We start from the raw sequence: 14534 nt of genomic DNA, 5'->3' as shown, positions 1-14534 counted from the left end.
AGGGGCCTCCAAAGCACCCCGGGTTTGGGTGGCATTGCAGGGGCTCGTGCCCTTCTGCGTGGCCCTTGGCAGCCCCCCACCACGGGCACCCCCTCAGGGATGGCTGCTGGAGGGGAGGCTGGTGTCCACCTGGGCACCCTGTCTGGGCTGTAGTGGGGATCCCAGGTCTGGGGGGTTTGGCACGGAGCAGGCCTGGGGCACCTCCTGGCCAATTTCTCGCTGGATCCAGCACTCTGGGTATCATCCCCCGGTTTTGGGCAGCTTCTTGCCTCCCGGAGCCCCAGGAACTCTCCCCAAAAGCTTCTAAGGAAGCCATCCCCACCAACGCTGTACAGGAGACGCCCATGCTGGGATGGGAGCCTGCTCCCACCCATACTACATCCCTCCCCAGCTCCTCACCCTGGGAACCCTGCTCTCCCCAGAGGGACGCCAGAACAGGACGGCCTCCGATGGGACTGCAGCAAATACCAGCCGCCTGCGAAGGACTGGAAACCCCCAGTGAACCCCACCGAGGAGGTTCCCCCCGCCCATTGCTGCTTCAGCAACTGAGGCGGGGGGAGAGGAGAAAGGCAGAGGTTGGGAAACCATCATTTCACAGCGTAACTCCATCCCCGTGGACTCAGGGCAATGACAATGATCATAATTTTAGGAAAGACTTGATGCTGAGCATTGCTTTACGATACTGTCTTTAATGACTGAAATCACAACAGGCCAGCGGCTTTGCCCCCGCTGCTGGCCTTCATTCCTTATAAATACTTAACAGCACAGAAGAAGAGGGCTGTGTTCACAGGTGGCTAAGGTTAGTTACACCAGCACAAATCCTAAAATACTCTCTCCTGGAGTTGAGCTTTGAAGGAAACATAAACAAAACAATTAGTACCATTCAGTATCGTTAGTCAGGCTCTGGATTTGCTTTACACATAGAGAAAGCCACAGCCTGCGTGTGTATGTGCCCAGGTCCCTGTCCAGCCGTGCACCGCAGACCTGCTGCGTGGGGACGAGGGTCGACGCCAGGAGGGCTGAGAACCGCAGCCCGGTCATCCTGCCACCGGGCTATCCTTGTCGTCTGCCTTTGGGGGCTCTATGCCATGTATTTTCATGTGGGGACAGTTTCTTCCCATCTCTCATCTCGTCTTAGTGGGCTACTGATGCATATTGCCACGCGAGCTTCTGGCTGCCCTGGAAGAAAGCAGTGTGAGGATTTTTATTGCTCAGAAAAGCTTAATTTCGCTTCTTCTTAGGAAAGGGGTGGGTGAGCAGCTCCAGGCTCTGTTTGGGCTCATGGCAGCAAGATGCCTGCCCAGCTGGCACCGGTAAGTACACATAGTACCACTGCAGCCAGCGAACAGCAGGACACAGAAACGGAAAAGAGAAATGAATGCACAAACACTATGCGATGAGAGGAGCAAACCCCCTCCCAGCAACACAGGTACTGGGCCCTGTCAGAAGATGGAGGAAAAGGGATGTGTATCTGGCCATAGCCCTTTCTGGCCCGCAGGTACCGACTCCAGAGATGTTTCCCTAGCGATGAAGTCTGGGTCAACTTGTCCTTACATTCACGCACAGAAAGTTGCTCAAATGCACCGATAAATACTTGGTACGGGTACAGAGGTGTGAAAGGCAGGTCTCTCGCAGGCAGCACGTGCCGCACGTCCATGTGCATAGGCACGACAGCACGCATCACCCTAAAAGTGAACACAGAGCACGCAGCCGAGGCTGACATGGGAGAAGCACAGTCCAGACAGGTGTACGCAGGTGCACTACCCCTCAAAACCCCCTCTAATAAATGTCCAGAAATACAATAAACCAAAGCAAATCCCCTCCATGCTGCCTTCTCCCCTGCTCTCTGTAACCACCTGCCCTCTTTTCCCTACAGCTACTCTATCTTCTGAGTCACATCCTTCTTTCTCCATGCACCTCCACTGCTTCAGTACATCTTTTTGTTTATTGAACAAAAAAGTTGGCAGTCCATTTCAGCCATCGTTTCAAGGCCACTTGCACACTGCCACAGATTCACCCTCAGGTATGCCTTGTCTGTAATAACATCACTCTGCCCTTGATCCAACACTGACCTACGCACACACATTGATTTTCATGTACGTGCGCAGCCTTATTGGTTTCAGTGGGACTGCTGGCGCAGTTGAAGTTCAATGCAGATGGAGTCCTTCATGTGATTTTCTCAGCAACAGCAGCGGAGTACAAAGCTGCCGCTGCATCGACCAGCAGCAGGCTGATAGTCAGGTAATTTGGAGGATCAGGTCAAAGCGTTCAAGTAAGGATGGAGAGCATGCGTCAATTTTCCTTGAAGCAAGGACTCAGTTTTGCTGTTGCTGAAATAATAAAGTGGTAAAATTTCCAGGGAAGTTTAAAATAGGGACTAAATTCATTAGGAAGCCTGTGCCTGTGATTCTCCCCAGGGCTGTGAACTCACAGGAGACAGAGGTGGAAGTCACAGCAACGCTTACGAACAGACCCGAATACTGAAATGCAGAGATGCCAAAGATTTGCCCAGTGCTAAAAAATCAGCACAAGGAGAAAGCACAGGAAGATATTTACTTTATTCTCTCGGCAGCCAAAGATAACCCTTTCTTTTGAATGGCCAGCCAGACGCATACCAGCTCTTACGAGCGCAGTTTCCCCCTTTCAAGGCTGCCATAGCACACCTGATGCTGACGAAACTCCACCATTTCCAGACCAAGGAGCTATTTACTCTGTAGTAAAAAGATCTATCAAAAAATCATTTAAACCCTGAAAGACTGGGAAAACATTTTAAAAGCCCCCAAATGAAACTCAGAAACTGAAGAGCCACAGACCTCATCAAATGCTCCTCACTGGCGTGTTTGAAACTGCTGTTCCCTGTGTTTAACATCAGGGCAGTTTCCTAAATCACTTTGATCATGGGTGTTTCTTACACTTTAAATTACACAAAAATATCTGCTTCTTCTATAGCTGGGGCTTTTCCATGGCTTTTATGCAAACATCCCTATTTAAATGAGTTTCTGTATTCTAAACAATAGGAATTTAACAGCATGATCTGAATGAAAAAATCTATTAAGCTCGGGTCCTGAAAGCAAATTTCAGGGAATTCACTTAACTATTTGCATGAGAGTTACTCATTACCGGCACAATGGGACTTCCAAGGCTCCCTTACCCTACCCTTACCCTAAAACCAGTCAGAAGAGCATGCTGGGGGAGGAATTAAGACTAACTTTTCATAGCACGTTTCAGCACCTCAATAAATTAAAAGACAACAAGGTTCACGTGAACAGCAAAACCCAATATGTATCAGCCAGGAGATAGGCAGAATTTAACACGTTTTCTGAAATTCTTCCGCAGAGGACACAAAGCCTTGCACCTCCAGCTCTAGGGGTGCCTGCCTGCCCATTTTTCCCTTTGGGAGAGCTGCCTGAAGGCAGGCAGCGAGGGCTTGCAGCTCCACAGATGCCTGCCGGGGGAGCAGGAGGAGCAGAAGCCTCTCCTGTGCAGGGTGTCCCTGTCTCCCCCCCAAGCCCGGACCCACCGTCAGGCAGCTGCAGAGCCAGGGACAAGCCGGGGACAATCAACAGGGACTCAGACACCCACAGCCTAGGAGAAATAATAACGAACTTAAATGAATTCAAGCTCCCAAAGACAAAAGCAGTGCAAGTTAGCACGCGTAGGGGAGCAGGGCAATGCAGTAGATGCTTTAGCTTCAAATCCACGAACTCATGCCGTCTGTTTTCAATAGCTTCACATTGTTGTTTCTAGCTCCTTGTAAATACAAGAAAGGAGAGCATTGGTACTTAATAATTTATACGGGCCCTCAAAACTGAAAGTAGGGCAGCCTTCACTCCCCAGAGCTGAGGGATACGGGACGGCTGACAGGAGTAACAAGACACTGTGGGAGCAGAGATCAAACTTTCCAGTGATGCAAAGGAGACTCCTGCAAGACAGCTCGCCACAAACAGGCTGCTCGAAGCTTTCCACGAAGGGAAATTGTCCTTCTCCCCTTCCCCTTCTTTCCTGTTTACTTTGGGGGAGGCTGCAAGAGTGAAACAGTAGTTTAAACCGCAGCTTAAATGGAAAATAGCAGTCCTGCTAGTGTTTTCAGCTCTTTCCAAAACGAAGGCCAGAAAACGTGCATGAGGGGTTGCTCTAAAAATCAAGAGCTACCAAAAGCCTGAGCCACACAGCAGCTGATCTCTCAGAGACAGAGCAACAGATGAGCAAGGCTGGTGTTTCCAGCTCACTTCCCGAAGCCACTTTGATAGCTCGCTGCCTTCACTGCCAAAGGAAGCTCAGGGAGAGGAACCACCTGCCCAGGACTCTCTGAATTATTTACCAGGGACATCAGCTGGAGTTATTTCTCACCTCAGTCCCTGCAGACAGTCCTAAGATCACAGTCATACCTTGAAACCCCCCTGCCCCAGGCCTAGCTGCACTGCAGGACACAAGCTGATGCGATGCTCCAGGGTGAGAGCACTGCAGGATCTGCCCTGGCTGGTTCGTTGCCCCTGATCCATACTGCCTGGATATAGCACCAGTTATATTTTGTGTCGGCTCCCATCCCTTCACTATCCAGCATTTGGAGGCTAAATTTAAGGCTCTAGGGACCTCACGTATTTGGGGTCAATTTTACCTCCTCTAAAATCACAGGTAAAACTCTCCAAAAATATATATGCCTCAGAGCCATGTGTACTGCAGTGGGAAAGTCCTCCTGCCAAGCCTGGAGCTTTCAGTCACTCACTAAGGGGCTGCATGTCCCCAGGAGAAACAGCACTGCAGAGCCAAGCTACAGCAAAGCTGGAGCTCCGGATGGTTTCCAGCGCAGGACTGACCTCCCGCCACGTGCTGCTGTCCCCATCCCGAAGAGCAGCAGCAACAGGCGCAGGCACTGACAGCTGGATGGGGCAGCAGGCTGGATGGTCTGTCGGCCCCATGAAACTCCATGCCAAAACCACCAAGCTCCTGAGGCTTGGGCAGTTTCAGACGTTCACATTTCAGCCAAGGCAGGCTGTTACAGATGTGCAGCAAGGTGCTGACAGGCCACTGGTCTCCATTTGTTTTACAGCAGATGCTTGTGCCTCTGTTTAATACTTAGTGCAGCAACTTGCACCACGCAAAATGGAAGCCCGGGGTATTTATTAGCATGGGCAGAGACAAGCAGCTTGCTGCTACCCGGTGCCTGTGCTGGTCCCGATGGGTACACGAGACAGCCTGACTACATGGTGTGAAGTTCAAGCACCTGCCTAGCTACATCCCTGCTACTGGAAAAGAGGTTTCGTTGAACCATAGTGAGTTCTCAGCATGGGCTTATTTCGGGAGTCCCAGTGCCACTGCTCAACTAATTTGTTGTAGTTTCCTCACTAAAAAGATTTTCAAGAATGTCACTGCAGCCTCTACCAACCAGAACCAAATTTATGTCTTTAGCGTAAATACATGAGGATTTAACTAGTTTTCCACACAATATGTTGGAAAGGGTAGCTAAGATCCCCAGCTGCATCTGAGGCTTTAAATTAAGAGCTTTTTCTTAAACAAAAACTTTGTACCTGTACACGAGGGTCTGCACAGCTTTGGTACCTGCAGAACATGCACTGCAGGCACACCTATCATATATGTAACACATACTGGGGGAGCAGATTTCTTTGACTATAAAGTGGGGGGGGTCAAAAAGAGAAACAATTTGCCTTTCTGCTTTGTCAGCAGAACAGAAAGTAAGGGTCAAACTCTCTAAGCCCTTGCTCAGATAGGCTGTTATTGTTCATGGGAGCAAATCTGTTTATACCAACATACTCATCTGAGTACAGGTTGTGGAGCTGGGCTCTAAATCCCTGTGTAACAAAGCCTTTGTATCGATCTCAAGTTTGTTCCCAGAGCTCTAAATAAGCACCATTACGAAATGGCTTTGTGCTGAGTAAACACCACAAGAAGGAGTGGCCAGGCTGGGGGCTGAGCTGTGGGGACAAACTGGAAAACTCAGGCAAGTGTCTGCATAGGGAGAGCTTTTTTCCAAAGAGAGCTCTGCAAGCAAGAACGAGGATTGATTTCCCCTGTGTCCACACTTTCAGCATCCCGACCTTTCCTTTCCAAATATGATCCACTATTCAGACTCTGACACAGCAGACTGGCCCCTGTGTATCACGCTGACACGCAAACCCGGGCCCCAAGTCATCGCGGTAGCTCAGCCTAGCTTGTTCCAGTTTTTTGTTCTGTTTGAAATGGGATGTCGGCCTCCAGCTGCCAGCCAGCATGCCTGGTTTGTGCTCGGAGAGTTGGTGCTTTTACAGCAGACTTGATACCAGAGTTCGGGGAATTAACTGGAAGGTCTGAGTATGCCATTTTGCACAGACCCCTTTCTTTTCTTTTCCTAAAGAATTAATAAAAAGAGAGAGAGAGAGAGTCTAAAAACTGGTATTAATAGGTTGATGTCCTTCAGGGAATCTGATGAAAGCTTGTCAGGAAACACTTAGTAGACTGACGGGATGTCCCCAGCAGGCAGGCAGGCCAGCCTCTGGCTTTTTAATTGTGCATGGCACGATCTGAGTTCATAGGCACGACAGCAAATTGTGCTTTCACTGAAGAATCTTCCAAAATGAGCCAAGAGGAATCTCCAGACAGCAAAGGCACGTAAACCAATCAGTTTAGATAACACGCCACATTCTTGGTCAAGTAGACATGGTCTGATACAGCTGGAACTCACAAGCATACAAACTCTGGGAATCCAGCAAAAATCTCTCATATCCTTTTACAGGAACATTGTCGACTGGTGAAAAACATGCACAGGAAATCAACTGAGGGTGGGGAGAGGGAGCTCATGTAACAAGTCTTCTGTCCCGGCTTTCCGATGTTGGCCACGCTGGCTAGTAGTGGTGCTGGTACGCAGCTGCTGGGGTTGTGCCGTTCTCTATGTGTTTCAGATGACAGGAGTGACAAAGCAAATGTTCATCTAGTGGGTAGCAGCGATGCCCGTCTTCGTCGTTCAGTTCCATCCCACAGTCCTGCAAAGAGAGGCCGTGCAAATTATTAGAGCATGTGTTCATCTTCCAGTGTCAACTGGGGTCTGGCTTCCAGGAAGGTGGTTTTGTGACAAGGATAAAAGACACCCAGCCAAACAGCTCCTTCCCAGTAAGTCCAACATGTGCCACGAGAAGGAAAGCATCTGACATTGGCATTTTGAGGGGCAGCCTCGTACAAATTTGTCTTAAGCAGTTTTACTGAATAAGCTTTATCTCGTGGCGAGGTGCAACCCTACATATTTTAAACGTGCTCATGTCTCCTTACACTCTCAGGTAGGATTCACCTCTTCACATTACATTAATTGCAGCTGTACTGATGTGAAACCAGCCTGCTGGGTCAGGGCCTCTTTTCACTGCATTATGAGCACAGTGAGAGAAGCCATCTATTTATTTTAATTCACAGCACAGAAGTATGAAGGCTCTCTGGGAAGCCCTGCACGGAGATCAAACAGTGTTTAAGAGCTGGCATCTCTTGGGATTTTTTTTCTGCAGCCATATCCTTCCTCCAGCCCTGACGACACATTCATTTCCCATGAGAGTGACGGTAACTTACACTGCACAGGATCAGTCATCACCTTAGCATTTTTGTACAACCTGACTTGGAAATCGGATACAGTAATGTGATCTGGAGCTCAAGGCTTCTGAAAGGCAGCAATAAACCTTACTAAAAGTCACCACGTTTCCTTCATTAACAAATAAACTGCCAAGTTGAGAAGTGGTAATTAACTCTTTGCCCATAACTTCATGGATAGCAAATGAAATCGCTGAGACACATTGCTGCAAAAACTTTTGTCCTCAAACTGGAAATTTCTCAGCCACGGATAGAAAGAGTTGCACAATGCAAAGTTTGAATTGCTCATCTGCTGCCATTGAAAGGGCGGAGATTTATTTGCTGCTTAAAAATAATACTAGTTATCACTATTAAGAGCCCAATCCCTGAGAAAGTTGCTGACCCACCTCACAGTGATAACATTCCACGTGGTAATCCTTGTCCATGGACACAACCCGAATGGTCTCATCAGAACCCTGTAAGCGTTCAAGCAAAAGAGAAGTGACAAAGGATTACAGCAGGATCAGACACATGCAGTCTCTGTAGATTGCCTCCTGCAAGAATGTGAACATTGAGGAAATGCATTTGGGCTGCTGGTTGGACACCACAAATAAATCCTGCCACCTGCAGTTATTTTTACAGTAAAGCTTCATCATCGACTGACTTGCAGATATCCTCTAAAATGTAACATCAGAAATGTAAAATTCTCTCTGTTTAACAGTCACATCTATCTCCAGTCACGCATTAATGATTTAGTAATTTCAATATATCACATTTCTCAGCATTTTAAATTGGTTTTGCCCGAGATGCATCTCCTGCAAGTATTGAAATGAGTTAGTCCCAGAGGGGTCACACAGAAGTCATTCATGAGTGCCACCAGCATTTATTGACATGGAGGAAAGGTATCCCGAAAATAAAACTAGCAGCAGTGCAGGAGATGAAAAAAACAGCCTGGCCCAGCAAGAATAAGCTTCATTATCGAGCAAAAGGGTCACATCTCAGGAACAGCATTTGAGCTTAGGTCAAAAGGTTGCACTCCAGAGGAAGCGATCATCTCTCCTCATCCGCAAGGACATTCGTCTTGGCACAGGGTCAAGTGTGAAAGAGAGCAAGACCTGAGACATGACGCTCCCTCCCCTGAGGGGATGTGGAATTAAAGGCTCTCACCTCGGAGGGCAGAATGGGAAGTCCACACGCTGCACACTTGGGAGCTAAAACTCTGGAATAGCAATGAGAAATTGAAGGCAAGTTATAGATCAACATAAAAAGAGAGGCCTGTAAGTTCTTGGTGATAAGATGAAAAGCTGCAGCTGTAAATAACTTATCCACAGGAAAGCTTTGCATCCCAAGATCAAAAATTCATTTTAGCATTGATTGTAAGTAATGCTTGGCACACATTGCTCAATCAGGCAAAAAGAGACCTTATGTTTTACACTTAGTGCCAGAAAAAAACCCAAACCCACTGTAAAATTCTTGGCTGCTACTGAGAGATTTGGAAAAGAGAATGAGGAGAAACTGAGCAGGACTCTCCCCAGAAAAACACATCAAAAGAACTGGCAGCCTCGGGGCAGGAAACCTCAGAGAAAATACCGTGGGACTGTATGGTTCCTTACAAGGCCTTGTAACACAACATAACACGATAAATAAATAATTAAATTAAATTAAATTGCAAGGAAATATGCATCATTTCAGAACAACGGTGGCACATGGAAGCAACTCTAATCTTGGCACAACACAGAACAATTCCAGGGGCTGCCTGAGCAACACTTAATGCTCTGCCTGCTCAGAAAACAGAGCAAGGAGCAAAGCAAGCCAGGACACTCAAAATGTATGCAGCTCTAGTATCATAACTACCATCTAAGAGCACAGCCATTTTATTTTACTGTCTAAATGCCAAGTGATTTTTTAAGTGGATTTATCAGTTGTTTAATTTAGAGCTGGGTAACTTTTGCTTTGCAGGTTCAGTGGCAATTCCTTGAAAGTCAAACTCAGCCCTTCAGCTACTCAAAAAGTAACTCACATTGATTTCCACAGGCATTCACAGTCTTAATTTAGAGTGGACTGATTTCTTACATTACTGAACACTTCACGAGCACTATTTCTCACTATCTCTGCTTTGCAGAAGGGGCAGCTGAAGCCCAGGAGTTAAGTGACTTACTCAGAGTTACACAGGAGTCAACGTCAGGACAAGAGGAGAGACATCGGGGATTTCTAGGGTCTAGCCCCATCCTCAAACTTCTAGCTTCTAACCCTGTTCCTATTTTACTAATCCACACTTCCTAACTAGCTGAAAAGCTAATTAGAGACTTGTTGATTGGAGCATCTCTGCTGTTTATTTTGTCCTTACTTGTGGTAATCTCTGACACAGTAGATTTTGTTTTCAGAGTCTACAGTGAACGGCACACCATCCAGACACTCGTTGCAGACCACGCATCGGAAGCAGCCTGGATGATACGATTTCCCGAGAGCCTGCAGGATCTGCAACAAATGAAGAGACAGGAAAAATGCACGTGAACAGCCAATAAAGGTGAAAATAATAAACACACAGCTTTATGCCAGGCAATGCTGCTTATTCATCAGTGGGCCTGTGTCTTTTTTCAGGCACCTCATCTGAAAAATGAGCTAACAGGGATGGAAAGGGCAGCTGGAATCAGTATATATCATCTGGCTCCAGAGAAATTAATTATTAGCATGGGTAAGAAAACAATTTAGAGTCTCAGTCAAGGTATTTAGCATTACAAAACATAGAAGTGACGGAATTTAAAGGAAAGAAAATTTCTGAAGCCAACAGTTAGAGAATACTTAGCAGGATCACAAGGCAAGACGTAGCAGGACAACAAAAGGAAATACATCTTCCTAATCTCCATGAGAGGCTGAAACAAATACTGTTGCTAGGTTTTCATAATTCCTTAGATATCCAAAAGCTTTGTACTCACTAGCCTGGCTTTCTAACTAACACAGACTACGGAAACTGCGTTGAACTCAACAGCTGCAATTCACCTGCTGGCTTTGGGGCAGCAATTACTACCTGGAATACCATGGTCCATCAGCCAAGCGATCAGACTTCTGAGTATAAAATAGCTTTTCCAATTTTAGTGCTTTCCAGTGTAAGCAGGCAAGCAAAGATAATTAACGATAAGCATTAGAAAATCTTGGGAGGCGTACTGTGAACTGACCACCCAGAAATTCCTGATTTCTTTGCCTCAGCTGTAGTTTTACACCACCAGCTACACGATCATGAATTTGCCTCCCTCTGAATCACCCACAGCTGAACGCTGCCCGGTGCCGGCTAAAGGCCAGCTGACCCCCTGAGCCGTGACCCACTCCATGCACATCTTGAATGGATGGATGGTACCTGCTGTAGGCTAATGAGAGCTGCCTGCTTCAGCAGGATGTCCATGCATCTACTGAAGAGTTTGCAAGGACTTGGGCAGATCTGAACTGAGGTCTGGATCACATACTCTGGGTCAAACCTGTTCCCCAGAGCATCAGCACTCAAAAAAACCGGCAACAAGACAGTAGCTTCATCCTGAAGGTATGTGGGAAGTCTCAGCGTGACTCCAGGAAAGACAGGCTCAGCAGACCCGCACCGATGCCCCGCAGCCGCGGAGCACTGCAGAGCCACGGCACTTCTGAGCAGGAAGCATCGACAGGATTATGAATACACTGCCCAGGGTAAGCCTGAAAGAGGATGAAGGAGCTGAAGGCTCTGCTTTTCAATGTGCACTGAAAACAGGCAGAGCAAAGTCTCTGCACCACACACAGCAGGGTGCCAGCTTTACTTCCTCGCAAAAATCAACAAAAGGCTTAGTGGATTTTCTTTTTGCTACCAATCTCACACTAGGCACACTACCAGCTGATCACAGATAGTACTGGATATGAATATATTTTGCTTTTGATGCATTCTTCTAAAAAGCTGTGGGATTTTTTTCTCCTAAAGCAATTATCACTTACCATGTCCATTATCAAATGACCACAAATGAAACACCTGTCAGCTGACTGCTGGAAACCAGAATACTGCAAGGACAAAAAAGAATTGGCTTAAAATTTCACAAGGCTAGTTGAGCATAAACAACAATGTATTGTGGGGTGTTATTTGCATGGCCTTTTTCTGTACTCTTTACACAAGCTGAACTTTCCAGTGCCTTTTTTCAGTACATGAAGCTGTGGATGGGTTCCCGGAGGATATTCAATAAAGACACCAGACTTCCAGGGTTCAGAAAGAGTACAAGTTCCTGTAACTTCCAAGTCCTAAATTTAAGTTTAATTGAGTATGTCAGTAAATACCATAAATGCACATGCAAATAAGGCATTTACTAAGACTTACATGCTTATTTGATCACATGGATCTACCAGACAGGAACTTACTTGTGTTTATCACATCACAGTATCTGTATATATAGGCTTGGAAAGCCAAATTCTTCCTTTGGTTACACCGTTATAGGTCTACTGAAGCTTCTTCAAGGTCAGTGGTATTGTCCCAGCTCCCTGTTAGTATAACAATCAAATTTGGCCCAGAGCAACTTTTCTGCTGCTATTGCTGAGATCTAATGGTAAGGAACTGCCTGTCACGTCCACAACATGCACCTCAGGCACAACACCCTGTCGAAGGTTTCAGTCCTATCTGAATGGTGGAAATGCAAACAGGAAAATGAAATATTTTAGATGCATTTAACCAATCTTTCCATTTTCAGCCTGCATAGAATATACTGATGAGAGCAAAGAAGATTAATTAGCTTCTCTCTGACAGAAATCACTAGACTTCCCCGATAAGTAGGCAACTATGACTTTTTCAAGTGTCAATGAAGGCTTCATCTATCAGGACTCAGGGACAGAAAGGTGTATGGCTTTTTATCTCCACCAGCCAAGGAGAGGACCGTGGGGTTGCTTCATGCTCAGGTATGTTCACACAGAATCCATTGAGGGCAACACAAAGATATGCATTAAGATGCCCAAGCAAACCCAATTCATTGGAAAGGGAAATTCACTCATTCATTCTTCTGCAGCCATTCATCTCGCTCCTGCCTCCACAGCATGGCCACAGAGACAGGCTTTGAAGGAGCCATCGCAAGAGATCACGGCTTCGACTAGGGGCTCTGCACTGCAACACCGTGGCCTCTCACTTGGTGACTTCCAGCACCACGTGTGGGCAGCCACCATGGCTGGGGCTGACCCTGGGTAAACGGTGGAGCAGAAGGGCCAGGCAGGATGCTGGACCAGCGCTGTGCAAAATGCAGGCAAAGCTGACAGGCAGAAAGGCTGCGTGTCTGCCAGGGAGGCTGAGACATGCCAGCACAAGGGTCAGCTGTGTGCTTACCAGGAAATCTTCTTCACAGAACACCTTGCCGTTAACAAAATAAAAGGCTTTTCCTCTCAGCTTTCGACCTGAGGAAAAAAAACAGGGAGAGAAGAGAAAGGTCAGCAGAGAGCAGGGAGAAAATGTGAGCAAAAACTGGCTGCTGAGAAGTGAATGAGGACATCTGAGCATGGCTGCCACACAGCTGGAGACGAGCACCCAACCCCAGCATGGGTCTTCTCAGCCTCCAGCCTGACTAACCCCATCTCCTCTTCCACTGGCAGTCACTGATGAACGCCAATAGCTGGATCCAGACAACAGTCCCACCTCCGTGCAGGAGGAGGTAGCTTTGCAAGCCTGGACCACCTCCTGGCAGATTACAACACAAAATAACCTGGCAAGAGCAAGTGAGGGTAGTCTGACATGCTGGAAAACACCCCAGGAGAGGAGCAAGGAGGAAAGAAGAAAGGGCATGCAGAGAGTGATCCATACTTGACAGCGTTCCTCAAAATGTCACACCCGTGCTGTTCTGCTAGAAGGTGCCTTCAACCAGCAGCTGCCAGGTAAGCCACTGCAATACCCAACCACCTGGTCTGTCCCCAGCAGAGTGCAACGCCAGAGCGCTCAACACGCTCCTCTGCTCCCTACCAGCACATTTGCTACTGCAGTTGCCAACATGAGTTTGAAACCATTTAAAAAAGAATTTCTTTTTTTTTTCAAACCAGAATGTTGTAACAGAGTCAAGATGAAAAGTTTTTCCAAGAAAGGACTCTATATGTGGGGGAGGATTTATATTTACTGCAGCTTTTGTGTTTATGCCTCACGCTTGCTGTCTGTGTTCAGTTCCACGTAAGTAAGGCAATGCGTGCTCCTGCTGCCACCACTTTTAAACACCCGGAGAACAGGGCTAGGTTTTATTTGTTTATAAAAAGCTGCTCCTACGTCTTTGCAGCCTGGTTTCCCTATCCACCCAGGGGTTTGAAATGCAGCCTAGAACTGGAGCGGTTCTGCTTGCGCTGCACGGTCAAGGAGCCCCAGGTGTGTGCCCGGAGACAGCGCCTGGGGCAGGGGAGCAGCGCTGCCCAGGCACAGCCGGAGCAGGACCTGCTACAGGCTGCTTGCAGGGACCTGCCAGGCATCGCTGGAAGAAAATCAAGCCTCCTGCTTGATATGCTGCATGTGGCAAGTACCGTTAAAAAAAGCGATCATCGGCTGCTGGGTGTATAAATGCGGACGACACAGGGCACTGGTCTGGAGGTCACATCTTGGTGCTTCATGGCATGCGCCTACCTGGCAGCCTTCGATGAATAACTGTGCTGGCTGCAAAGCTTTAAGAAAAGGAGGAAGCCGAGTAAAACCACCTCAATAAACTACAATCTTTACTGTCTCCTGAGTACACCAGAGGGCACTCTCAGACGGGGAAACAACTCCTGCTCCTCCTTGGGAAATGGAGATGCTCCAGTGAAGCTCTAAAGTTTCAGGCAGACCAACATTTCACCAGTAGCCCTTAGTGCCCTGCCCAGGTTTCAGCCAGGAAGGCAGGTGGAGGACATGGCAGCGTGTTTCTCGAGGAACAAACCCCGGTTTGCACATGCAGCAGCTTCGTGGTGAAGCTGCGTGTTTAGTGGGCGGCATAGGAGCCAGAAGCACGCTGCCCCAACATGTTCGTCATCCCCTGTTCTCCTCTAATCCC

General features: G+C 47.5%; 1 protein-coding gene across 1 annotated transcript in view; it reads right to left on the bottom strand.

Moving 5' to 3' along the window:
* Positions 1-669: 669 nt before the first annotated feature.
* LIMD1 (LIM domain containing 1) overlaps positions 670-14534 on the bottom strand; it is a 34282-nt gene continuing 20417 nt past the window's right edge. Inside the window, exons 3-8 of the mRNA XM_052794664.1 lie at positions 12863-12930; positions 11500-11562; positions 9893-10023; positions 8713-8764; positions 7953-8021; positions 670-6977 (exon numbers count right to left, since the gene is read on the bottom strand). Of these exons, the coding sequence (XP_052650624.1) occupies positions 6840-6977; positions 7953-8021; positions 8713-8764; positions 9893-10023; positions 11500-11562; positions 12863-12930 (521 nt within the window). The 3' untranslated portion in view covers positions 670-6839. The remainder of the gene's footprint in view (positions 6978-7952; positions 8022-8712; positions 8765-9892; positions 10024-11499; positions 11563-12862; positions 12931-14534) is intronic.

This window comes from Harpia harpyja, chromosome 1, assembly GCF_026419915.1.
Source record: "Harpia harpyja isolate bHarHar1 chromosome 1, bHarHar1 primary haplotype, whole genome shotgun sequence".
NCBI lineage: Eukaryota > Metazoa > Chordata > Aves > Accipitriformes > Accipitridae > Harpia > Harpia harpyja.
This window is presented reverse-complemented; position numbering and strand designations above follow the sequence as displayed.